The sequence below is a fragment of the Acipenser ruthenus genome, chromosome 17 (genome assembly GCF_902713425.1).
Source record: "Acipenser ruthenus chromosome 17, fAciRut3.2 maternal haplotype, whole genome shotgun sequence".
Classification (NCBI taxonomy): Eukaryota; Metazoa; Chordata; class Actinopteri; order Acipenseriformes; family Acipenseridae; genus Acipenser; species Acipenser ruthenus.
Genome location: NC_081205.1, coordinates 3,798,882 through 3,826,148, shown reverse-complemented (window position 1 = coordinate 3,826,148; position 27,267 = coordinate 3,798,882). Strand labels below are relative to the sequence as shown.

Sequence of the window (27,267 nt, the reverse complement as noted above, 5' to 3'; positions counted from 1 at the left end):
CTGTTAGGAGAACAATCCAATCTGTCTCGCCGTCTTTGAGAAATTCAAGAGCCGTGCTGCTATCTCCCGGCACTGCTGAGGTAATGCTGGGAGTCCTTCAGCTAAAAGTGGAACAGTATATAGAGTTACAGACTGACTATAAGACAACCACTTCACTGTCGAGCCCCTTAAACACATATAGACACACACATTCACTCATACATACACCAGCAATATGCATACATAGGAACATATACATGTACACTACTGGTCAAAAGTTTTAGAACACCTCAATTTTTCCAGTTTTTATTGAAATTTACGCAGTTTAATGTCTCAATGTACTCTGAAATTAAAGCATAGAACAAATAAACAATTGGAGATAAAAAAGAAATTATGGAATCGTTTTGTTTAACAAAATTTAATCTAAATTTTTGACTCATCAAAGTAGCCACCTTTTGCAGATATAACAGCCGAACACACTCGTGGCATTCTTTCTACAATGGAAATCAAATATTGTTCGGAAAGTTCTTCCCAACACTGTTGCAGAAGTTCCCACAAATGTGTTGCACTTGTAGGTTGCTTTGCTTTCACCCTTCTGTCCAGTTCATCACAAACCAGCTCAATGGGGTTTAAGTCTGGAGACTGTGCTGGCCATTCCATGATTTGAAGCCTACCGTCTTGACGGCGTACAAAAATCCAGCGTGATGAACCGAAGATTTCAAATTTTGATTTATCGGTCCATAAGACCTTCTTCCAGTCTTCAGTAGTCCACTGGCGGTGCTTCATGGCCCAGGCAAGCCTCTTTTTCTTATTTTGCCATCTTAGCAATGGCTTTCTTACTGCCACTCGACCTGTCAAACCTGCAGCTCGAAGTCTTCTCTTCACAGTTGAAACTGAGACTTGCTTACTTCGACCAGTGTTAAGCTGTGCTTGAAGCTGTTGTCCTGTGAGCCGCCTATCACACAAGCTGTTGACTCTCAGAAACTTGTCTTCTGATTCTGTTGTGGCTTTGGGTCTGCCAGACCTCTTCCTGTCAGAGTTTCCTTCAGTTTCCAAGTGCCTTTTGATGGTGTAGGAAACTGTACTCACTGACACCTTGGCTTTCTTTGCAATTTCTCTAAAAGAAAGACCTACACTTTTAAGGGTTATAATGGTCTGTCTGTCTTCCTTTGTTAATTGCCTTTTTCTCGCCATTATGAGAGCAATATACTACTTCCTGCAGTACAATACTGTCCAAATAATGCTTAAGAGGGTGTAGTAACACAGTCTGTTCCAACACTGCTTTTATACAGACAGAGGGTTTGTAAGTAATCAACAAAAGTTGGGACACCTGGAGGAATTGTTAGCATCAACTTTCAAGGCTTAATTTACTTCCATGCTGCAGAACAGCTGTAAGTTGTTAACCCATTACTTGTTCCCTGAAAAAGGCCTTTTTGTATAACTCTGAAATGTACATTATTTTTCAGTTTTTGGTAACCTAAACTTTTTTTTTTAACCTCTGGCAGTTTACCGCTTACCTTTGTACCATTTCAGGTTATTCACTGGACTTGAACTGCTTAAATTTCAATAAAAACTGGAAAAATGGGGGTGTTCTAAAACTTTTGACCGGTAGTGTACATATACACAAATTAGCACAGACACACACAAACACAACACACACTAGCTCACACATATTCAGTACATAAACACACGTGCACATACCAAATGGAACACATACACAAATGCAATAGACACACATATACACAAACAAATGCACAAACTGGCCCACATGAACACAAAACTCACACACTTACACGAACATACATGCACGCGCACACACACAGTAAAGTCTATAATCTAGCAACTGATAGTGCTGCTGCTGCTTTACCAACAAGGAAACGCTGCAGGTGTCATTATAATGTTCCTGTACGTACGTGCATGTGTTACTGGAATACAGGCAGCTGTTTATACCCCTGAGGAAGCCAGGTCTTCACTTTGCCCTCAGACACTGGCCCTGGTTTTATTTCTTTATTGCTGTTTCCGATCAAACACACGAAAAAGGTAAAGTTAATCTCCTTGCATTACAAAGCGTCCACTTATCGCTCAGTAACCCGTAAAACTAATATTTATTTTACTGTCCGATTCTTACTGCTTCTCTTACTGGAAGTGAAATTCTGAATTTAATAGAACTTGATCAATGTAAACAGCACCTCCGATTTATCAAAACTGGAGCTGCGGAAAAACTAATATTACCAGCCATGATCTCATCTCCATAGCAGGGAGAGATGAACACAGACAGAGCTGCAAGGTCAGACAGTCCTCATCGACGTTCTGTTTAGGGAGAGTGTGCCACTAGAAAAGGAACATCATTTTATGTGTGAACTTGTATTAACAGTTACTGTAAGAACTGGCCCCTGTGGCAATCTATAAATTAAATTACAGGCAATTGAAGGCAACGAGACAGATCTTTTTAACGAGTACAGGGCGCCAATAAAGCCAAGTGAGCGCTTATTGAAGGTGCTGCTGTGGACAATCCATTTACCCACAGATCTGAAGGGCAGTTCTCTCACCCGCAGGGTTGACTTCTGACAGGAAGCCTGTTGTGAAACGAAACAAAAGTATAGCTGCAAATATAGCTTCATCTAGCAAGAAGCATGTCAGTTAAACAAACAAAGCAGTGTAAAGGTGCAGGTGATTCACCAGGACATAATAGGAAGAGGGCTAGATATTCTCAATACATATATATATATATAGTTCTCTGGCTTGTGGCTCTGAGACACACCCTGCCTGTGAAGATTCCCCATGTGGAAGACCCCTGACTGGAGAGAGGATAAGAAAACATTTCCAAAGTGCACAGTACAACCATGGGAAAACTGCAAGATTTCCTTTTATAAGGGACACAACAGAGCACCGCTGACAAACCTTATTGAATGCTGGGTTTGTTGATGGACTTGAATAGTTCAGATCGTTACAGCTTTGTAAACAGGGCTCCGCATTTCACATTTTCAAAAGTATTTTTTACCCTCCAAAATGAGTTGAAACGATTCTTCAAGCAGTGGTACCACACAGGCACAGACCCTGAAGACGGAACGGTTTCTAGCAGTACTCATGACAAACACGATGAACAGCCATGTAATTACACTGTAATAACTGGGTAATTCCAGACAGCTTCTACTCTTACATGGTAACCCTGTGTAATTACATGTAAATCCAACAGTAGTTCCTATAGGAGAGCAGGAAATGTTGGTAGTAACACACGTTATTACTGTGTAGTTACATGATTATGTATTCTGCATTATTTAAAGTTTTTTTTTATTTTTTTATTTTGCTTTGAATAGCAGCAGACGATTTGGGCTTATCATATCACATGCAAAAAAAGAATTACCATAACAAAAAAAGTGAAGTCATTCTTATAAGTGCGGCGTTGCCAATTTCTTAATCCTTTTTTGCATACTTAAAATAACATTGTGAAATGCTGAAAAAGTAGCAAGCTGGCTGGAACTCGCATGACATCATTCCTTCTGGCATATTGTACCTTGGTCTTATTACAGCTCCATTACGGCAGACTGGCTGTTGTGCGCAAGCCAAACAGAATGACCCGGTCTAGAGAGGCGGTTCTGGAGCTATGACATCATATCCTGTGCAGTTGCCAGCTGGACCAAACCAGGCATGGCACTGCACCCAGGTGGGTTAATTTATTTGCAAATCCCTCTAGAGTGCAACCCCTGTGCCTTCGCACCAGCAAGCTGCACAGATGAGATAATGGCTTTAGAGGGAGGGCTAACCAGTTGTCTGTGGGGTATTAGGAACAGTTAACATTTCACAGATGAGCAATTTGGGGCACCTGCGAATGAGATGCTGTTGTGTATGGGAGCAGCTTTTACCACATGCTGGAACTGGAAAGCTATTAGGGATACTTTTACTCTCTGTGGTATTCGGATTAAAGGGCATTTTGTCTCTAAAGACTTCCCAGAATTTCTGCCTTATTGAATGACTTCCATTGTGGTGTATTCAAACAGTGAAGGCTTCCCATAAATATTTAACATACACTGTAATGGGGCAGCTGGGGGGGTTAACACAGCAGTGTAATATGAATAAGACATAAACTAAGGATAAATTCCTACTGTTTTCTGCCATCAAATTGCTTTCTCTAAAATATTAATACATAGACATTTTATACTTACTGTAATCTAACACATGATACAATCGATCATTTATGTAGCGCATTTTAAAGGAAACTCAACAATCTTTGGAGATGAAAAACATAATGTGCATGTTGAAGAGCTTTTATTCAGTTAACAAAACATTTGTAGCCAATTAAACTTCCATATTTTATTACCGAATACAATATTACCAATGTACATAAATCCATAAGTAATCCCTAACCAATACATTTCTGCAGTATTGTGGACACAGCAGCTTTACTGTTGCATCGCTGATTATCAACAACATTTATACAAGAATGCAAAGTTACTGTAAATACAGCTTACAGTGCTGGCAATATTACTTGAGGCAAACTGACGGGAAAAAACAGCAAAGGGTGAAGCAAATACAGAGAGAGAGAGAGAGGGAGAGAGAGGGAGGGAGAGAGAGAGAGAGAGAGAGAGAGAGAGAGAGAGAGAGAGAGAGAGAGAGAGAGAGGGAGAGAGAGAAAGAGGGAGAGAGAGTGGGAGAGAGAGAGAAAGAGGGAGAGAGGGGGAGAGAGGGAGAGAGGGGGAAAGAGATTGAGAGAGAAAAAGAGGGAGAGAGAGAGAGAGAAAGGGAGAGAGAGAGAGGGAGAGGGAGAGAGAGAGGGGGAAGAGAGAAAGAGGGAGAGAGAGTGGGAGAGAGAGAGAGAGAGAGAGAGAGAGAGAGAGAGAGAGAGAGAGAGAGAGAGAGAGAGAGAGAGAGGCAGAGGGGGGGGAGAGAGATAATTTATTAAGATTTTACACATTCTTCTGCTCGGCCAACATTTTTGCACCTTTTAAAAGCCACAGCCTGTTCCTTTGAATACTTGGGGAGAGAAGCTTTACTGTGAAGGAGGCCTTTACACAATGCTGTCACGCAATAACTATTAATTAACTATAATCCGGGCACACGGTGCCAACTGGCGTAACCGCCAGCATTTACTGGAAAGCCCAACAGCTGTGCTATCAAATGTCACAGCTTATAATAACCCTGCTGCTCTTTGAATTATACACGCCTTGAACAGAACAGCCGGCTGCAGCCACACGTTTCAATGAGTCTCTCACCTATGAAAATATCACAGCTATCTTACCTACCGCATTGTTCTTCTTCTACATTCGAATCACTTTGTATGTCATGTTCTGTTTCAATCATCCCCTCCTATAGAGAGGTGTAAGTTTAAAAGGACCCCTGTGGTTTTAAAACAGCTCTCAGGTATGTCTTCTCTCAAAGTACAGCTACTACACCAGAAATGGAATTCCAATTCCAGTTCCAATTCCGAATTCCGAATTCCAATTCCAATTCCAATTCTAATTCTAATTCCAATTCCAATTCAAGATATTATTGTATGTGTATTTATTTAACTGGTTATTTAATCAGGAAAGTCCTGTTGAGATTCAAATCTATTTTCTAAACTGCCTTTTATTCTTAGAAAAAGACTTTACAATAGAGCCCATTATTTTCCCGTTGAATTCCAGTAGAATACAATCCCTAATTCATGATGCACACCTTTTTCTTCATAGGAACAGACACTTCTCAAAATGCATGGTCAACAACCAGTAGAAAGCGGCACAGTTTATTTCAAAAGGAGACGTCACCTTCACTTTCTGAACAAGGCAACACAGCAGTAAAACCTGAACCTGTGAATAGGATTAGAATACAGTCACAACTTTAAAATAAGACAGCGGCTTCAATATTGGTTTATTTATGGCTGCTGTGTGGCCTAGTCAGCACATCCTACTACAGTAGCAGAACATGAAAGGCTTCACACACGTCTACCCCTGGCAGTAGCAGCTACTATAAACAGCAGCTGTGCCAGGCTGGTTTTGGCAGTACAAAACAGAAAACAAACCATGGCCTACATCAAGTTCTTTTTATAAGATAAGGTATATTAACACTAAGCTATACTAAAACATAACACCTACAATGAAAATGAAGTACCCAAAGCAGGCATTCTGCATTGATAGTAAATGGATATCAGTCCTGGTCTGCAACGTCTTGCTTATCAAAATGTTTTAACATTGAAGTGGAGGCCGTTGTCTATTCAGGTATATGACAAGACAAGATACCTAGTAGGAACCCTTCTGAGTGGGGTGAAAGGTGAAGCACCCCAAGCACCAGTGAATGCCACGATTAGGACTTAACAAAAGGAAGGACATGCTAGAGGTATACCTCCAGATTTCCAGATTTAGCTTGAGTTGGGAGGACCTCTAGTGGATCTAGAGATGGCCGCAGTTGTTTGGGATGGAGGATGTCCTCTTCGTGCCCTCGGAACTATAAGCAAGCTCATTGCTGGCAAGATCTCTGCAGGTTGAGAGTAGCCAGGGACGCCAGCCAGCGCTTTTTCAAACAACGGCATCCCAGTCTGTGATTGTGTCTCATTGCAGTAATGAGTCACTGCTGAGTGAGAGGCAAGGAGATCATACTGGGGGAGAAGTTGCACCTGCATATTTATGAGCAAGGGGGCAGCGTGCAGGTATGAGGGGTGGGGACAGTGGGACACTGACAGCTGCTGTCTTCATGTGATTATGCATTCATTTAGTAAAAAGGGAGAGTAGGGGCGGTAATTGATTTTAATTGCATAGTCAAAGTGCCTTTGTGTTTATGCAATGAACCAGCATATACCATCACCAGAATTGTATCTCACGATTACATGCTGTTAAACTCGTAAGTAATTTCTTGTCCTTCTCTAAATATGCAATTCATAAGTACAGTGCGCCCCCTGCTGTAATTCCCTGGTAATGCGCCCAAATAAATTTCACTACCCTTCTCCCGGACATCTCCCGGGACAGACTTTCTCCCTTATTCTATTGTTAATGTCAGCAAACCTTTAATGTCTGCAAAATTCATGGTTGCTGTGTGATTACTGCAATCCCCATCTGTACATAGCAAGGTTTAGGACCCAGGGGAGTCCTGTGGCAGGCATGCATTCAATGCACGAGGCAAGTTCACATACTTAGCCCCGCCCCTGCCCCTGTTACACGTTCCTCATCAGTAGCTGATAGCAAAAAGAAATGCAAGAATGGCAATGTTAAAGAAGGACATGTCCGGTTAGTTTTAATGGTGTTGTTTTGTTACCTCTGTGTGAAGAAGCACGGCACTTGTGAGCCTTTATGTACAGAATATATCAGGTGAAGTGGTCCTCCAGCTTTGAAGACAGGAAGAATCGCTACATACTTTCATAATTTTACAGATGATGACAACCAAATATCAAATAATCAAATGACAGCAAATGTTCTGTCATGGTTGTGGCATTACCCACATAGTGGCTTTAGTGACATGGTCTGTGGCTCCACTTTGTATTTATCATGTATTTTGCTCTTTCCATATATTCTGCAATGCAATTACCGGTGCTTCAGTGTGAGAGATGGTGAATCACTGCTACTAATGGAAGAACAAAGGCAGAAACATGCTTACTGGCATGAGATTATAAAGCTCTTGTAAATAACTGTAAGCAAAAGACCTTAAATGAAGTCGTTTTGAGACTTTAGAGAAGCGAACGACACGGACCATTGCGATTGGAAAATGGTTAAGTGTATTCAGCAGTTCAGTGTAATAGAAAACAAATTGTGTGAAATGTTTTGTTTGATGTTCGATACTTAGTCTCCTCAAACTCCATCACCAAACAAAGGATCTGTCCTCCCTGTATATACATGTGGCCATTCCCCAATCTCTCATCAAACTCCATCACCAAACAAAGGATCTGTCCTCCCTGTATATACATGTGGTCATTCCCAAATCTCTCATCAAACTCCATCACCAAACAAAGGATCTGTCCTCCCTGTATATACATGTGGCCATTCCCAAATCTCTCATCAAACTCCATCACCAAACAAAGGATCTGTCCTCCCTGTATATACATGTGGTTATTCCCCAATCTCTCATCAAACTCCATCACCAAACAAAGGATCTGTCCTCCCTGTATATACATGTGGCCATTCCCCAATCTCTCATCAAACTCCATCACCAAACAAAGGATCTGTCCTCCCTGTATATACATGTGGTCATTCCCAAATCTCTCATCAAACTCCATCACCAAACAAAGGATCTGTCCTCCCTGTATATACATGTGGTTATTCCCCAATCTCTCATCAAACTCCATCACCAAACAAAGGATCTGTCCTCCCTGTATATACATGTGGCCATTCCCCAATCTCTCATCAAACTCCATCACCAAACAAAGGATCTGTCCTCCCTGTATATACATGTGGCCATTCCCCAATCTCTCATCAAACTCCATCACCAAACAAAGGATCTGTCCTCCCTGTATATACATGTGGCCATTCCCCAATCTCTCATCAAACTCCATCACCAAACAAAGGATCTGTCCTCCCTGTATATACATGTGGTCATTCCCCAATCTCTCATCAAACTCCATCACCAAACAAAGGATCTGTCCTCCCTGTATATACATGTGGTCATTCCCCAATCTCTCATCAAACTCCATCACCAAACAAAGGATCTGTCCTCCCTGTATATACATGTGGTCATTCCCCAATCTCTCATCAAACTCCATCACCAAACAAAGGATCTGTCCTCCCTGTATATACATGTGGTCATTCCCAAATCTCTCATCAAACTCCATCACCAAACAAAGGATCTGTCCTCCCTGTATATACATGTGGCCATTCCCCAATCTCTCATCAAACTCCATCACCAAACAAAGGATCTGTCCTCCCTGTATATACATGTGGTCATTCCCAAATCTCTCATCAAACTCCATCACCAAACAAAGGATCTGTCCTCCCTGTATATACATGTGGTTATTCCCCAATCTCTCATCAAACTCCATCACCAAACAAAGGATCTGTCCTCCCTGTATATACATGTGGCCATTCCCCAATTAGCACTTGATTACAGGAATGGCCACATTAAAAATAATCTGTATTTACTCTACCACACACTATTTACCCTGCTACAATGCCACAGCTACAGAAACTGTTGCAACCAAAGTTAAGCCACTGGCACACACATTACATTGAAGCAACAAAGAGGCCAAATGCTGTAGAAACTAGGGATGGATCAGTGTAGTCGAATACACAAATATAAAAAAAAACTATTCGAATAGCATATTACATATTTGAGTACATGAAAAAGACTTATATTAGCTACTAGTAGAAATAAACTTGTCTTTTTTAACGCTGTCTCTTGACAGTGTTAAACCCTGCGCGTTCATGTGAATGACTGGCATATTAAACGTAATGACCCTAATTAATCATCCAATGCTTGTAACAGCAAAATTCTACAGTAAAGGTATTCTGTTTGAAATTGTTGCCAATTGTGTTGCCTGGTGTGGTGATAAAAGTCATAAGTCTAGAGTATTTGGTCTATCACATTAACTTTAAATATTCATTTTAATTAACTGTAACATTAATAAATTAACTCAATTCAAAATGTTCTTAACATAAATTCTAAAACTATATTTCAAAGTTCTTAATAAAAGATACTAAAAATAAATAAATGTAAATAGTTATAAAATTGTTTACAAAAATGTAATAGCTAAATATCAAGTTTCATTTAACCATGTATTTAAATAACAAAGTTATACCAGGTTAAGAAAAAGTATCAAAGGTTTATAGAAACTACTGTATCAAAATAATCCATAGTATCATTTTTCTGATTAATACCCAACAAATTCTACTTAGTTAAAATCATCTAGATTATAAAAATCTTAGAAGTAATTTAAACAGTTAATTTGCACAGCATATTTTATCATGAAAAATCTCAAAATAAGCTAAATTCATTTAAGAATGGCATTGACATGTTATAAAGTTATTTAAGCAGGTTACATCAAGCATTTAACATGTTTAATACACTGCAAATAGTATTACTATGTAGGCACCATCAAGAAGTATGAACTATAAATATATATATACCCACGACAGCATGTGTGTAGTTATCTGAAGTCAGCGTTGCAAAGAAGCTTCTAGTTGTTATTGAGTAGTCTGGCAAAGAGATTTCTCGCAGTGCGTTGAGTCCACGTGAATGAAGAAAAGTTTGTTTTTATTCCAAAATAAGCAGTCTTGAAGTTCACTTGTAGCAGGAATATTTTCTTTCTTAGCAAAGCATTCAATCAGGAAACAGGAATCAAGAAGTCTTGATGTTTTGATGAGCAATCCAGGGAGATCTAGTGAGAGAGATATATGACTCCCCTAGTCATTCCATTAGTAAATCCTCAATCATCTAACTTCATCAGAAAGATAACTCCCATCTTTATTCAAACCAAAAGATTGTAAATCTTTACCAAATGCATTTAGTTAAAAATACTCTTTCGTGATATAACTTTTCCTAAGTTATTCATTTTTATTTGATAATCACATTTATATTTTCTTGATGTATTTTCACACAATGCTGTGCCAAATAAAATCACATACGTATCAATCTAATTAATTAACTAGATTTTAACCAATTTTTTGAACGATAAATTACTCAATTTTTAGTGATTTAAGTAAGGCTTTTAATACACTATATTTTCTATGTTTGTAAATGTAAAAGTTCACAAGAATATGGTTTTTATAACGATTAACATATTTTACCAGGAAAGCCAATGCATTTTAATTACAAACTGAACCATCTCCATCGTCCACCAGATGGCAGTATTACTCTATTTTCGACCTGAGCTCTTATAGAATATCCATTCGGAGTCACAATGTCTCTTAGACAGGAATTTATTGTCACAAGTGTGAAATGTTTCGTTTGATGTTCGATACTTAGTTCTGATAACAATCTAAATATCCTTAACAAAGTCAAGCCACATTTCTCTGGTAATCAATGAGTTTGTCTTTATCAGAGTCTTCTTCAAAGAATGTCTGGAATCTGGGGGGTTAGATCACTTAAAAACACAGATGGCATTCTGGACTTTAAAAGTTAGACCCATATATTGTTAGGAATTGTATTAACAATTACAAATAGTCTTCATACATGTTTTCAGCTAATGTTAACCGATCCCCCTCTTGAGTTCACCTGTAATGACGGCACACAGCCGCTGTTGCTAGACAGTCGTGAAACTTTAGTAACATTGAAATTAGAAAGCTAATTTAGCTTTATGATGAATATAAAGACATCATAAATGCTAAGCAGAACACAGCAATGACTGACAAAACAACATGGAAGTAGTGTTTTAACTCTGTGGACTGCAGTACAATGTAAAACATCTACTTTCTGTGAATGGATGGAGTAAAGTCAACAGAGTACAACCAGGTATGTTCCTTGTTTTGAATTATTTACAGGGTATTGAATAAACAAAGCAACTTGAACAAAGAAGTCTCATGTTTGTACACTTGGTGAAACAAGGCGGCCCCTCTGAACAGTGAAGTTAAACTTCAGCGGCTTACACTTTTTATGCTGTCTGCTGTAGTACACATACGTATTTATCTTTTATTCTTTATTTGGGGCATTCGAATACACAAACATGCTGGCCCCCGTGTATTCAAATAGGAAACTATTTGAAATTCCCATCCCTCGTAGAAACTCCCACCTAGACAGCTGTGATGTTTTTAGGTTCGCCCAAAAATGGTTTCACAAACCCTAATGAACTCAAATCTACGATTACTCTAGCAAAGCAGCTACACTGAATAGTCCCAACTGAGGGCTAATCAGGGACTGGAAAACCAGGCCATAGACTTCAGTAAGGAAGTTAGAAAACGCACAGCAGCAGTCCGATTGCAGAAATTCCAGTTGTGTTGCTGTTGACGACCTCCCTACTCACCCCATCGACCAAGCAAACAGGAGCTGGTCTCCACCCATCAAACAGAAGCAGAGACCCCCTGCTGGTCTGGCATCACAATTGAGGGCTTGGCTCCTCTTGGTAGGAAGTACAGTCCCTATACATGCTACTGTGCTGTTTGCTTAAAACAGTTTCTGAATTATTTTTTTTTTTAAAGTCCTGCAAAAGGAACTGCATTGAGAGAATCATAGAATACAGCTGTGTACCAACTATAAAGACACTGTCAAGAAGCAAATGATATGTACCATTGATACACAGGGGTTAAAACAATGTGGCACTGAAATGGTGCTTTTCTTACTTAAGCAATCAAAGAATACAGCAATGTATGAAACATTAACACAATACCTCAGTGTACTGCCTCTATCGCCTCCCTCTCTCTGCCAGCTGAAATGGTTTAGGAGTCAGTAACTGTGTGTAGAAGCGTTGGCGGGGAAGCGGTAATATCAACGCTGGAATACAATTTGTAATACAGCAGATTATTAAGCGTGCAATACAGATTGATAGTGTTGAAAAAGTTTTTCCAAATATGCTCAGGGCCCTTCTTCCATGGAGAGGGAGTACCCCGCGGTAGCCTCCAAGTTCTGCTGAGTACCAGTGATCTTGGCAGCCAGCAGCAGCAGTGACCCTGTGACGATCTCCATAGTGAAGGACAGCCAGGCCATTGCCATTGACAAGCCGAACGCGATGTGCACGTGGGCGAACTGTTGTACGCCATACTCCTGCACGATGATCTCGAAAGCCAGCTTGGAGTAAATGATGTAGACGCTGACCCCAGAGAGCGTGAGGAGGCCTGCGGAGAGAGAGAGCACACCTGAAACAATGAAAAAGCAACACAAGCAGCTATCACCTGGATTAGCTTATTATAGACTGCTCAGGATCTTTCAGCCAATCACAGCGCACGTTTCCCATGACACCTCACAGAGAAACCCTGTTCATGACCTCAGCCATGCCACTTTCAGTTTATACCGTTCTTCATGTCAGCACGGGTGACGTCACCTGCTTTAAAAAACCATACCTGAGGCACTCGAAATTCCCTTCAACTGAAAGTCCATTCAAAATGGTGACATCACAATCGCGTACCTCAGCCACACAACGGTATTCTCTTCATCAACCTTTTTCCCTTTTATCAAAGAAAATAACAGTAGAACAAAAAGTCTGTATTCTGGTATTAACCCTTTCATGCATGAAATATGGAAAAGAGCTATAAAGAAAAAGTAGTTTTGGTCACATAAATATTTTTTTCCCCCATTGCTTTATATGTGGAACACTGGCATCCTTTCCTCACATGAGGCGATCATGCATTTGCGTCTGCTGCATGTTCCCATGTAAAGACTAGAAGCAAGTTTGTTTTTTTACCAGTCCCCATATGAGGTTTCCATGCATGAAAGGGTTCAAACTGTTTGTACGTGTTAATAATGGCCAAAACCTTTAATGGTATTCTTACAGATGTTTTCCAAATGGGTCCTTCAGATAATAAAGCCTGACTGAAAAATATGAACAGCATAAAATGAAAAAAAAAGCAAAGAAGCACAGTGAAAGCTAAATGTTCCAAATCGATACGAGGTAGCAAATTTAAAAACCTGTGGTAGCGTTGCATTGAATAAACACAGCAAGGCTAGCAAATGAAATTCTTTAGAACATAAAGCAGAAAGAAAATGAAGCTGCATTGGAAATGTCTCTCTTGGAGTTGTTATGTTACAATGGCCACACTGTGCCACTTACATTGACTCTAGCAATTAGCACCCTGTTGATCAAACCTGACAAAGCCATCTCTTCTAGGCACGAAGCAGGAGCATTCATGCAGTTCATGTTCCATAAGGGTTGCAAAGGCTGTGACTGAAATGGAGTCATTCAATATTTTTCTTTTTTTGTTAAAAAAAGAATACATCAGGTTGCAAATGTAATCCCTCCATCCCCCACACTGCTCCGCCACCCCACCTCTCCACATGGAATAAAGCCAGCTCTGAGCTCTGATCTAGTTACACAGTAATTGCAGGCTGCTCGCACACAGCCCTGTCCCAGGCCTGTCATGTTAGTCCCAAATTTGTGGCTCTATTTCTTCATTACTCATTACCACTGCCTGGCAGTTCTGTTCCTGTTGCCATGCCAACAAATGCTTCCCAGGGTACCTTGTCCACTCCTGGCTGGTGCCACTGCTGCTATCTCTCTTTGTAAGGAGCGTTTTATCCAAGACTGTATATATAAAGGATTGAGTGATGTTTCCTATCCACTGCACTTGTTTTTCATGGAGCCAGACAGTGTGCCTGATTGAGACAGGATGACGGATCTCCAACATTTTGCGTCCGTGTCAAAACTGTGTCAAAAACTTTGAGTGGTTTAATCCAGCTTCAAACATTTCTAACATTACTGATATTCATTGTTGAATACAATTCATTTACAGGTACAGGACTGGACAAATAATTAGAAACACCTGCCATAGAATTTCATTGAGAAGTAACATCTTTATTTGAATTTGGCAAAAAATATAGCTACTCTTTCACAAGTCCACAGCTTTCAGGTGAATTGCAAACATGAATCCATTAAACGATCCAAGGTTGACATCATAGAAATGTAATAATTATAATACGGTGTGTGCATTTACTGTGAGTTAGAGAGGATTTAACTATGATTACCATGCTTCTTTGTGCGACATATCAAAAGCCATCTCCAATTCAAGGTTTTTCATACAGTACATCAAATAATTAGCTGTATATTCTTTTTTGGCAATCAACTCTTGAAAGTTGTTTAGGCATTCTGAAACAAATCTAAAAGCATTCAGAATGTAAAGACAGTTTGCTAATTTCAGTAGCTGCTGAAGCATGCTTCATGGTGCATTTACTGCTGGCTTTCATCCTTGCCACTTGTGTTTCCTTGATTGAGAGTGTCCTGGGTGACAGCAGCGACAGTGTGACACAATAGAAGAAGCAGCAGCTCAAATTGAAGCATTATGGCACAACAAGCTTGGCACAAGACCTGAAGGAATGCGATGGTTATTTAAAACCTGTTTAGTTAAACTACTTGAAGAAGGCACTAGTAAAAACATTTGTGTACAGCAAACACTAGTACTAGGCCCACCAATGTTAACCTTTTCATGCATCATATGGGGACACATGGAAGACGCAAATGTATGATAGCCTTGTACGAGGGTGCCCTTTTCCCCCATATATAACAATGTAAAGAAAATTGAAAAAAAAATAAAAAATTATAAAATATATGTATCCAAAAGCACTTTTTTTTCAGCTATTTTCCATATTTCATGCCTGAAAGGTTTAATTAAAACACTGTAGCTTTAAATGTCTCGGTGAAATTGATGACAGGTAGTATTTGTACTTTTCCAATGTTTTTGGTGACCTTCTGTTCTTCCTGTGCCAGGCACAGGGTTATTTTTGCATTTGTATTTTAATGAAGAAGTCGTTGACAGAGACAGGTTATATAAAAATACCTGTATGGATTCAAAGATACAATATAAGCAATTCAGATAAACCAAATAGCATTGACCTGTAGCAACAGATGCTTCAGGTCAGGAATGCTTAGTGAAATCAGAAATGAAGGAAGATAATCTCTGCAATACAGAGAAGCACTCAGGAACAAAAGTAATGAAGAGCAGATGTTTAATTTCATTGAGTTAATAAAGGTTAGATGCTGTAGATGTCAAAGCCCTCATGATTTCTATAAAGATGCAAGGGCTGTGGAAACAGTGCACAGTGACATTGTTTCTCTTATCATGCAACAGCAGGCCCTGCCAGCCAGGCACCCAGTGAGCTCGGGCAGACACCTGCAAGGCCGGTCCTCCAGAGGCAGGTATCTCGCTGACATCTGCTCTCAGGTTCCTGGGTGTAAAAGAGGAAGCTGGCTCGGTTGTGGGATCGGAGGACGCCCGCTGAACCTTCAGTTCTCCCGAGGTGTGTGGGGAATTATTGCGGTGAGGGGAAAAAAGGAATTGGACATTCTAAATTGGGGAGAAAATCTGGGGTAAAATAATTGGGCACTCTAACTTAAAAAATAAATAAAGAAATAAATAGCATGCATCACCTTTTAGACAGCTCCTTGTGAAACAATCCGAGTTCAAAAGTCGCTCTTTACTTCAAATACCTCCATTCTCTGTGTGGTCCAGTGGTTAAGGAAAAGGGCTTGTAACCAGGAGGTCCCCGGTTCAAATCCTACCTCAGCCACTGACTCATTGTGTGACCCTGAGCAAGTCACTTCACCTCCTTGTGCTCCGTCGTTCGGGTGAGACGTAGTTGTAAGTGACTCTGCAGCTGATGCATAGTTCACACACCCTAGACTCTGTAAGTCGCCTTGGATAAAGGCGTCTGCTAAATAAACAAATAATTCTCGGAATTGGGTTAGTGCTCCAACATTCTCTGCAGCACTTAATGGCAATGAACAGCAATTACCAAACGCTCACAATCTGCGCTTAAGTATAATACAGTAAAGAACAATATCAGATTCTGTTACAGTCTGCCACTTTGTCTCTGTGTTCAGATTTGCTCCTGTTTCAAGAACACCACACCATACTTCATAACAGTAGTGTAAGGCACAAGTTTCTCTAGCTACAATCCAGGCACTTCACACTGATGTACAGGCTCCCCCTGCTTATCTGCATTGCAGATGGATACTCTGTACATCCCAGATGGGGTTAATATAATGAGACAGGCGAATTCGTCTGCTTCTTTCAATTGCCGTGTCAGAAATAAGAATGTTTTCAGAGTCCCTGGCAATGCATCAGTGATGAGACCTATTTGTGTTAGGAGGGAGAGAGCGAGAAAGAAGGTTTCCTGAATCCTGAATAAAATCGCCTCATTACAAAAAAAAAACAGAATATAGAATGATTACTGTGTTTGGAAGTCTTGACTCTTATTGAGTTTTTCTTTAAGACAAACATTTTCACTTCTCAAGCGCTGCTTGAAACCCACTTCACAAACATTTCCAATATATGTGGGAAATTGACTACAAATTAGTATTTTTTAAGTATGCTAGACCTAGATTGCTGAAAATATTCTTGCTGAGTACGGCTTTTCTTGTTCTTGTTTTTTTTTGCTAAACAGTATTATAAAAAGATGCACATTATTTGTGGTGTTTATTTTATATAATGTACAAATTCTTCTTCTTCTTTGAAAATGCCACCAGTTACTGAGCAGATTCGTGTTTCTGAACCCCTACCCGTTGTTAGCTCAGGGTAATCACCAGTATGGGACAGATTCCCAAACTCTTTACTCCAGATCATCATTAGCACAACTTTTCAGAAATGAAAAAAAGCACTAAAATTTTTTTAAAAAAACAGGTACCAAACCAAAAACAAAGAACCATGACATTTAATGTAAAGGACTTAGAAAAATAATTTACAGGGTTCAAAGTTAAGGTTTGATATTATTGCACAAATGTTCTCTGTTCTCAGTTTGGCTGTCCGCAAAATAGACTTGAGACAGCAATGTCTAGAAACCATATCTAAAGGAATGTAAGATAGCTGAAGGGGATGTGAAACCACTGCACCATATCTCAGGGAAACACAGGGTTAATCAGAGAAACTGGAAAAAACGAGTTTAGGTCACAGTGTGAGAAGATATATAAGAAGTGAGTTTGGAATAGGTTAGTCAGCAGCGATAAGAGATCCATGGCTTCCAGTGTCCTGCACGTGCCTCCGCTCTCCCAGAGGAAAAGGTCATTGATCACTATCTTTCTTCGGTACTGGATTGCTGGTGCATTTACAGTCTATATAAATGCAGAAAATAGCTCTGTATTCTGTAACTGTGTTGGGATTAAATAAAAATGTTTACAATTTAATGATGGGCTAATTTATTCACTAAGGTAATTGCACTAACAAAACCCAAAACCCCGCACACTTGCAAACTTGTAGTGGTTTCTTCATCCTTTTTATTCTAGTACTGCACTATGACGATGTGTTAGTAAATAGCTTTGAGAACACATCCCTCTCTTAAAGACTTTAAATGCAGTGGTTGACAGTTTGATGGCATATAATAGGTTTTCTGTTTACCATCCTGGTGCTCAGTATTGTTATGAACCCTTAGCTGACCCACAGCTAACAAAAAGACAATGAATGGATTCAGATGGAGGCTGTCAAATGCGATCCACATGTTTGCATGCAAACACATACTTATTACTTCATTAGCTTGTGGAGGTCTGTGGTCAGTTATATATGAAAGCTTTCATTAAAAGAAAATTCATGGCATTCTCTGAATACAAAATAATATATCCTGCCAACATCTTGTTATATATAATAGTAAAGCATGGCTGCATGGTGTATATTAATAATCATATTTCTTAATGTCATTGTTTACTCTGATCTAATCTAAGGCACAAAACCCACAAGCAGATGAGAGCCTGAAGCATATATGGTAGCTGCTGTAAACCAAGATCAGTAATTAGGTCTACAAACCAAAATCTCTCTACCTTAATTATAAGACCCGGTACCTTTTAGTTTACAAATGAACCCGCTTATCATTTAGATAACTTACTGCAGAGGAGGAAGTAGGAGCCGGTGAGGACAAGCAGGGTGATGCTCTTTGACAGGGAGCTCACAAGCCCACAGATCCCACCGAACACCAGCAGCACCAGGCTGAGCGGCAGCAGGATCACAACAGCCTTGAACATGTCTGCAGAGAACCACAACCACGTCAAAAGAGCAAAGCAGCACAACAGCCACCTTTAAAGGGGCTCAAGCTACAAGCTTACCTGTGGTGCACTGCCGTTGGCTACACAGCTCTCAAGTAGGCAGCTTTGAAAGAAACACATGCTCCAGGCCAAATTGATTTTCTTTTTAAAACACTACAGGAGAATGTTCCCATTTCACCTCAGCAGTGCCAAAGCAGGGTACCGGGAAACAGAAGTGCTGCACAGACCTGAAACTACCCTGCAAATAAAGATATGCTTAACCTATAGTACTACTAGATGTCATGGGTACTATAACACGTGTTCCTTTCACAATGGCATGTTTCTTACATCAGCAGGATTCATATAAAAGTAAAGAGTGGCAGTGTTTTAGGTGCACCGCTATTTTAGATCATCAAAATAGACACAATATTGCAACATTCTATATGGCCTGGATGGAATTATAGTGCAGGGTAAAAAAATCCATTCACAATTATATTGAGTCCAATGATTGTTCAAATACCCAAACGATACAGTTTATAGAAGCCGATGATGCACTTCACATTTATCGGAGGCTCCTGATTGCTGGAATGATTGTTTTTCTATTAAGAAATGTGAAATGCATTTTAATTGAACTTGAATAGGTTAGTGAGCAGCGGTAGGAGATCCGTGGCTTCCAGTGTCCTGCACGTGCCTCCGCTCTCCCAGAGGAAAAGGTCATTGATCACTATCTTTCTTCGGTACTGGATTGCTGATGCATAATTGCAGAAAATAAACTCCTTGCTCTGTATACTGGAGTTCTGTAACATTTTGCTGATTGACTGTATGTTTACTGATTGGTTGCACAGAACTGAATTGTGATCTGAAGTTCTGAGCCAAGCCTGCTTCAAGTCTACCCTTGAATTTACATCTCGTCTTGGGGCACAGCATCCAAGGAGAAATCAATGAAGTTAGCAAAACAGGGCTGGAGAAGAGGCACTCATACTCACTGATTAATCGTCTCACAGGTTCTGGCTGCTTGGAGGTGTCTGTGGAGAAGGGGTACACAAGAGGATAACACACATTGCCTGTGGAGGAAGAGCAGGAGAAGTCAGTGAGGAAGGAAAGAGCCTCTACACTTCTGGCTAGAGACAAACCCTTGTCATGCAGTGCAAGCATAAGACTAGACCAAAAAAAACACAATACCAAAACTAACATCCCCACTGCTACTCAACGGCCTTGATTTCTAACCTTAGCAGTCATTGGACAAACCTGTTAATGACCAATTCAGTAGTTCAGGACAAACCCACAGACACAAGGATTAGATCAATGACTTTATTGATGAAGTATGCAAAGCAAATGAACATAGAACAACAATTTTGCATAACACCTACTTGGAGTGAAGATCCCCTTAGAACTATCCTTAGAAATTTCAAGTAGAAGACGGGGCGGGTGGTGGGTTGCGAAAGGAAGGGTGAGTAAACAGGTTATTTATACTAGCAGTAATTATTCAATTTGTATTCATTAGATGATATGATTCAATTAGATGAAGTGAGAATTGTTTGGGGGTTTGTCCATCCTCACGAACCAACGTTGTAAACTTTAATTACATTTGATCAGGCCATGGAAAAGCTTTGGTTAATTAAAACACACCAGTTATATGGAAACTTATCATTTACTTTTGGCGAGACCAGTCTTCATAAAACAAGAAGAAAAAAATACTCACAAATACTACAAGAAACATTTCAACTATAAGTCTTTCTCAGTGTCTTTGAGTTGACTTGAAAATAAGCTTTTACAAGTCCAATAATTGGGCCCTGAAAAATATTCCTTAATTTCTCATTTAGTTCACTTACTCAGAAGACACCAACCAAAGCCATTAGCACTTGTATCTCATTAAGCAAACCCACTGCTGCTAATCTCTGTATTGCCAAGGGCTGCTTTTGCAGGCAGCACAATTAGTAGGCAGATTTTGCATTGACGATACCTCTTGCAGGACAATGAAAAGTACCCCAGGTAGCATTAAAAACTACCAATGGCTGTCAGTGGACTGGAAATAAAGATTGTCCTTTGCTGGCCGCAGACTTGTCTTGGAGGGCTTTGGGCTGCCGTTAGATACTCGGTAAACCATGGTTCTATTTCTGACCACGTTTTATTGTTACTCATGGTAACTTTATTGTCACTCATGTCCAACAGTGTTCTGAAATTCCATGGTCTTCCAATTAAAATGTGCTTGAATGAACATGGTCTGATAAAGGCGATGCACACCCAACATGGCCTGACAATGGTTAACCAGGCTGGTAAATCAGGATTGACCATCGTTGCTTTCAGAGATGGCTGATGTCTAGTATGGCCCATTGAGTCAAACATAAGGAGACGGAAGACCTACACCTACTGTCAGCCCTCTATCAACACCTGTCTGGTCATCAGTCTTCCCATCGTGACTGATTGATACTATATAGGAAATTTGCATACAACAAGCCTGTGCTACATATTCTAATTGCTTCTACTGCTTTGTCCAACACCTGCCTGTTTAGGTAAAGATCTAGGCAGTATATCATTGTGGCTGCTGTTCTCCCCTGCATGAGTGACACTGATTGTATCCAGTGTGCTTTATGTATCCTCTCACACACACACATACATGAGAATACTCCCTCAATAATTGCAATTTAGGTTCTGCACATCATCTTTCAGAAAGATTGATGTGAGCAATACTAAAGGGGACCATTGTATCGACAGCACAACTTGAACATGCCTTGGGTGCATTTTATAAATCAGAGTCTCATAATTACATGTCATGTATCATAACCAGTCTGAACGCACAGCAGCAGCTGCCCCACAGCAAACTGTGTCACTCTGAATGATGCTGAAATGTAACTGTCACTGAATGATGTTGAAATGTAACTGTGTCACTGAATGATGCTGAAATTTAATGGCTTTTGTTGGTTTTAGAAGTGAGAGCAACTAGTTAAAGGCTAATGAACCTGAAAAGAAAGGTGACACAGCAGGCTACTCCAGTAGGCTTTCAAGCCTTAGCCTCTGGAGGTCCCTACACCTGCTCAGTCTCAGCCTTGACCAGCCAATTAGTGGCCAAAACTCCAGCAGATCACCATAATATTAGCAGACATTGTTACGGAGGTTCAAACCTTTCTCCCTTTCTGCAGCAGCTCATCTTGATCAAAGGCATTTTTCTCTGCTGTTTTCGAAAGTCTCATCATGAATGGACTTCGTGAAGTGCTCTGTTTTCATGAATTCTGCTGTCTTTAACTAACATGCACCTTTTTCCAGTCTCCCTTTATTTTATTTGTTTGATGTTTACCTATAATACAGACGTGAATGAATCAGCCCTGAGAGTAAGCACAGGCTGGATAGCTGCACAAACACCAGCTGCTAAATGGAGGCAGTATTTCGATCATCCAGGCTACTGATTAGATTATTAAGGAGTAAGGAGCTTCAAATGCATTGCATTTGCTTTTATATATACTATAAAATATTAAATATCTGCAGCAGCTTCATTTTGCGGATGTCTCACTATAGACATATTTACAGCAAAAAATATCTGCACATGTAAACTATACATATGCAGTATATTAACGGCATCATGTAATTAAGCAACAAATATCAGAACATTCGCTACAGCCTTCAATTACTGCAATCAGATAAAAACAAAAAAAAACACACAGCACATTCAGGTCCCTCAGCATGGCTTCCAACATGAATATCTTTTCATTTTCAGTCACAGTCAGTTGCAGCAATCTTGAGAATTAAGTCCTACGTTCTGCACTACTCTGACTCGCTATCTTAGTACCAATTGCCAAGGGGAAATTACAGGGAACAAAGTTTGGGATCCAACGGTAGTACAGACCGCAGGGTTAAACTGATCATTTCTACATCGTGTATAGGACAAGACATGGCAAGAGAGGGGAGTGATGCATTCTTGTATTTCACATTCAATCATTTGAAAGCTGTATTATTGTACGCGTTTTCTTTCATTTTTTTCATTGTGAATAATAATTCTAATAATTGAAATTATTCTGAAGACTTTAATACTGTCCCGTTCTAACCCCGGTTTGTACAGTAGTTTAAGTTTGTTGCAATTGACCAAAGATGTATTTCTTAAATTAGAGTTGTCATCTGCCCCCCCCCCCCCCCCCCCCCGCCAGAGCCCCCACCTCTTTATGCATTTTTTTTTAAACTCAATCAAATAAAATAAAAAGGATTGTCTGTATTACTTAAAAACTAATTCTATCTATCTATCTATCTATCTATCTATCTATCTATCTTTTTATGCATGCGTATACAGTGCCCTCCCAGGATTTGTAAGAGTAATTTAGTACGTACGATACCTTCGCAAGTCCTCCACAGTCCGGAGTGAGAATTCAGCTCGCCCGGGTCAACAGTGCTGTTCGGGTCGTTCACTTCCAGGATGTACCAGTGATCGGTCGCAATTGCAGAAACCAGTAAACTGAAACTCACAATCCCACTTAAACCAGCAAACACAACTACTCTTCCCAAGCGCATCCTCATTCGGGAGTGTACAGTATGTTGTCTATAAAGTTAGATGTTACAATTGCAATAAAAAAGGGATTGCAGTTGAATTCATATTCAGCCTCTCTCTCTCTCTCTCTCTCTCTCTCTCTCTCTCTCTCTCTCTCTCTCTCGCTCTCTCTCTCTCTCCCACACACTCACTCTCTCTGTGTAGTGCTGTAGTAACCCCACTGCCCTCGCTGTGTGCAAGCAAGGCTCCTTGCAGTGCCAGTCTTTCCCCATCAGATTCATTTCAGCGAGTCCTCCTTCGAAGAGCTGTGTTTTCTGTCTCAAACGTCGAGGCAGCCAGCGAGCAGGGATATCTCGAGAGCACCTTTGCTAACTTTAGAATTGTGAATGAGACCCGTATGCCGAGGTCCACATAGTCAACAACAAATTAGATATAAAAGCAATAATTTAGCACCAACATCAACATACTTTTGCTTTGAGCACTGCGTACAGAACTCAAAGCGCTGAACAATTTATAACACTAAACAGCATAACAGCAAAAAGCCCCGTCACCTACAGAACGAAGCGTAGCCTCCGGAATCCACTGGCAAAACTAACATGGTTTATATGTGGATGTGTATTGCAAAATTGTACTTTTAATAACGGAGTATCCTACTAATATTTAGCATTCAAGAGTAGCGTGGCCCCCTAGCCTGGTAGACTGGGGTGACAATAATATTTAAATAAAATATAATTATTGGCAATGCTATTTAGCATGTCCACGTGGACAGTGTTTGTTTGCACGTTACAAACCGATTGGATTCAGCCTTAAAACCTCCATTATTAATGATTTGTAAACACCTACGTTATCTGGCTTTGCCATGTCTGCATTTGCACTTAGTTTACCAATATAATCTCAAGTGTTTGTTGCTGGATACCTGGGTTATAATTAGAATACCACTGACCTTGTGAGACAGATTGCTCATTAAAATCCTTAGCATCTTTTAAAGAGGATACAATGATCTACTCATGGATGATCTACTCATGGATACCACTGCTCCGCAGTGGTGGAATGACCTTCCCACAGATGTCAGGACTGCCCAGTCCCTGACCACATTCCGGCGCCTCCTTAAGACTCACCTCTTCAAAGAGCACCTGTAGAACTCCTCTGTTTGTATCCTGGGACACTATCACCCTTCATGTAAATGTGCTTTATTTTGCTCTTATCAGCCCCCTATTTTACTGCATTTAATCCTGTACTTCAGAATACTGTAATCTGCCAAGTTTTTAACCTGTAGTACTTTGTATTTAATCACATCCTGATGTAACTATCACTATTTAATCATATCCTGATGTAACTATCACTATTACCTGCTGTATTATTGAATTGTGGTATGTCACACTTGTACTTTGCTTGAACAAAAGTTATTGTATTTCTTGCTCTTATTGTATTACTTGTATTGTAACGCTTGAAATGTTTTTGCTTACGATTGTAAGTCGCCCTGGATAAGGGCGTCTGCTAAGAAATAAATAATAATAATAATAAAATAATACAGTAGTGAGCAAGGACCCAGCAACACGTTTCCCATCCCCAGTGTACTGCTTCCTAGAAAAAAGAGCATTTCAGGGTACCATTCTACTTGTAAGATGTCTCGCTCATTACAACATAATTTCTCTAATGTATATCTTCAGCCAGAGGGAGCACATACAGTGAATAACAGTTCTAATAGTATTGTTAAGTCCATGAGCGTTAGAAGCAATGAGGAAAGAGAAAAATATGGAAGAGAATCTAAAATAAGGAGACTGTGGTCAGAAGAGACAGCTAGGGAATGTCAGGCAGACACAACAGGGGTGGCTGCAGAGCAGATGATTAAGAGATTGGGCGAGAGAGCAATATAAATAAAAGGGAACAGAGGAGGTAAAGAAAGCAGAAGAAATAAGGAGGGAGACAGTGACAGGGACGCAGAGAGAAAATGAAAGGAGTCTTTAATAGATTGCCTGCATAACTACCATCTCAGCAAGCGAGCCGTGTTATTTGATCATAAATGAAATCAAATAAGATCACAACTAATCCCTTTGTTATTGGTATCATCCACCATTGAGAGATTATTAAATTATATTAAAATGTCACTGAATTGCGCTGGTAGAGGCACTTCTTCACAAAGTGATTGCTTACAAACCAGTGTTGCATACACCGCATGTTAAACGTCCCATATTATTTTTATTTTTACGATGCAGCCCCGATCCTTAACTGTTACGCAATCACTGTTGGAGGTTGTGTATCTTGGCTAAATGACATGACCTTATGAAAACAGTATTTTTTTCTTGCTTCTCTCCACTATGACGAACAAGGACTTAACTGACTTAACCGTCAGAAACAATACAACAGAAATGCAACATATCACCTCCAGCCTCAATGTAATCTGGTCACCAGTTTGATATCTCTGTGGCTGTGAGTTATTCGTGGTAAAGATATAACACAGAGTGCAGAGCAGATGGCTTCCCCTGCATTTTGAAACTAGATCTAGACTCTGTTTTATCTACCAGTGAAAGGAGAAAAGATGTTTCAACAAATTGCCATCTAATCAGATTGGGTTCTCTGTTGCACAAAGCTCTACCCATTTACTATGTTATCTTAAAGTACCAGTGTAGTGTTAGAAAGCGGTACATCATCAGAATGTGGTACGTGTACCAAAACTTGACCCGTGTAATATCAGAAAGTGATACACTGTCAGATTGCAAGTGATACGTTGTCAGATTCTGGTACACATACAATCAATTGTGATCTGATAGGTGTTTTTTTGGGGGGGAAACTTAAACTTGAAACAGACATAGTATTCAAGACGAACAAATATTTGCATACTATTTTCATAATGGTGGAAAAATATAATAAATTCAATTTAAAAAGATTTAAAAGACCGAAAACAGCATAACGTACCAGGTTTGAATGACCGTTTCTCTGTTTTCTTAGCGGAAGTTGTTTAGAGTGGTGTGTAGGCCTACCCCTTTTTAACGCGTACCTGAAAATAACACTACACCTATACTGCAATTATTTAGTTATGATCATGTGTCCCACATGACCTTGCAGGTTGCAGCGTAGTCACATCGTTTTTGTTTGTTTGTTTGTTTTTAAGCTTGTTGATGGGTGAATATGTATTGTTTACAAATATTAATTCGGCAAACTGTCATTAGCATTTCTCATTAAGAAGCAATCCAAAATACAGAGCCCAGCTCAGAGTAAAAAAAAAGAATGACATTTGCAATGTTTTTATAAGTTCTTGTGTGAATAGAGGGGAGCTTTAGTGTGTTTAGAACTCTTCTGCTTGTGTCTTGTTTAAGGTACAGCTTAAATTGAATGGAAAAGCAATCTATTGTTCATCATACTAGTTTTCAAATTCCAGCAGGTGCCTTGTGAAGGCTATTTTAAATGTGTGGTTTTGTCTGGTCTGGTTGTTCTGCAGTCATCCACAACTAGTAATATCTCACAAACCAGGTTTATAAAAACGCCTTGGCAAAATCTAACTTGTGTGTTCACTCTGACCTGTGACTTTACATGGCTGGAACATTGGGGTGATGTGACTTTTTGGTTTCCTGACAATACAGAGTGGACCTCTCACTTTCAGTTACTGCACAGCTGTGATGTATTGTTCTTTCAATAAAGTGCCATTACAGGTGGACGTGAACCATTTCATCACCATTGTTTTAGCCTTTAGAGATGAATATGTTCCAGATCGTTTTCTAAAATATAAAATGTAAGTTCTTTTAAAAAAAAAAAACATTCGATAGTACATTCGCCTCACATTATGTCCCCCAGGATGCTTGGTTTTTGGTCTAGTTCATTTTTTATTGAACTACTCATGCTTACAAAAAAGGCCTAAAGCAAAAACAAATTGAGACTAATTCATTTCGTGGCATTCTAGCTGGTAAAATGTATTAAGATATTGTTATTTATTTATTTATTTTAAACAGCCTGAGACATCTTTATCGTCAGAATGAAAAATGTTAGTCATTATAATTAGCAATCTGTGCATGCGTGGAACAGACCAATAACAATTTCTCACAAATTCAGGATTGCATTAAACTGTCTTTCACACTGAACGCGGCGCGAATATTGACTCGGGGGCGGCAGATGTGGCAGGCGATTTGGGGGGGGGGGGGGGGGGGGGTTATAGACACTGCAGAAGCGGAGAAAAACGGACACGATCGACGAGGAAGAGGCTTTATTACTGATGTTATAGAAAAAGAAAACTAAAAAGGAGAAAGCTTATTTTCAATAGGGATTTCCGTCTCACTGCGCGCAAAGCATTATATAGACAGTTAGGCAAAAAGAAAAATCTATGGAGAGTTAATGCAGG

At 39.8% G+C, this 27,267-nt stretch overlaps 1 protein-coding gene across 1 annotated transcript; it reads right to left on the bottom strand.

Moving 5' to 3' along the window:
• Positions 1–9,744: 9,744 nt before the first annotated feature.
• LOC117422852 (transmembrane protein 235-like) lies at positions 9,745–23,091 on the bottom strand. The gene is made up of 4 exons (XM_034038052.3): positions 22,783–23,091; positions 19,447–19,524; positions 18,325–18,462; positions 9,745–12,638 (listed from the first exon to the last, which is right to left on the bottom strand). The coding sequence occupies exons 1-4, from the start codon at positions 22,961–22,963 to the stop codon at positions 12,379–12,381; spliced, it is 657 nt and encodes a 218-aa protein (XP_033893943.3). The 5' UTR covers positions 22,964–23,091; the 3' UTR covers positions 9,745–12,378.
• Between the last annotated feature and the right edge of the window lie 4,176 nt (positions 23,092–27,267).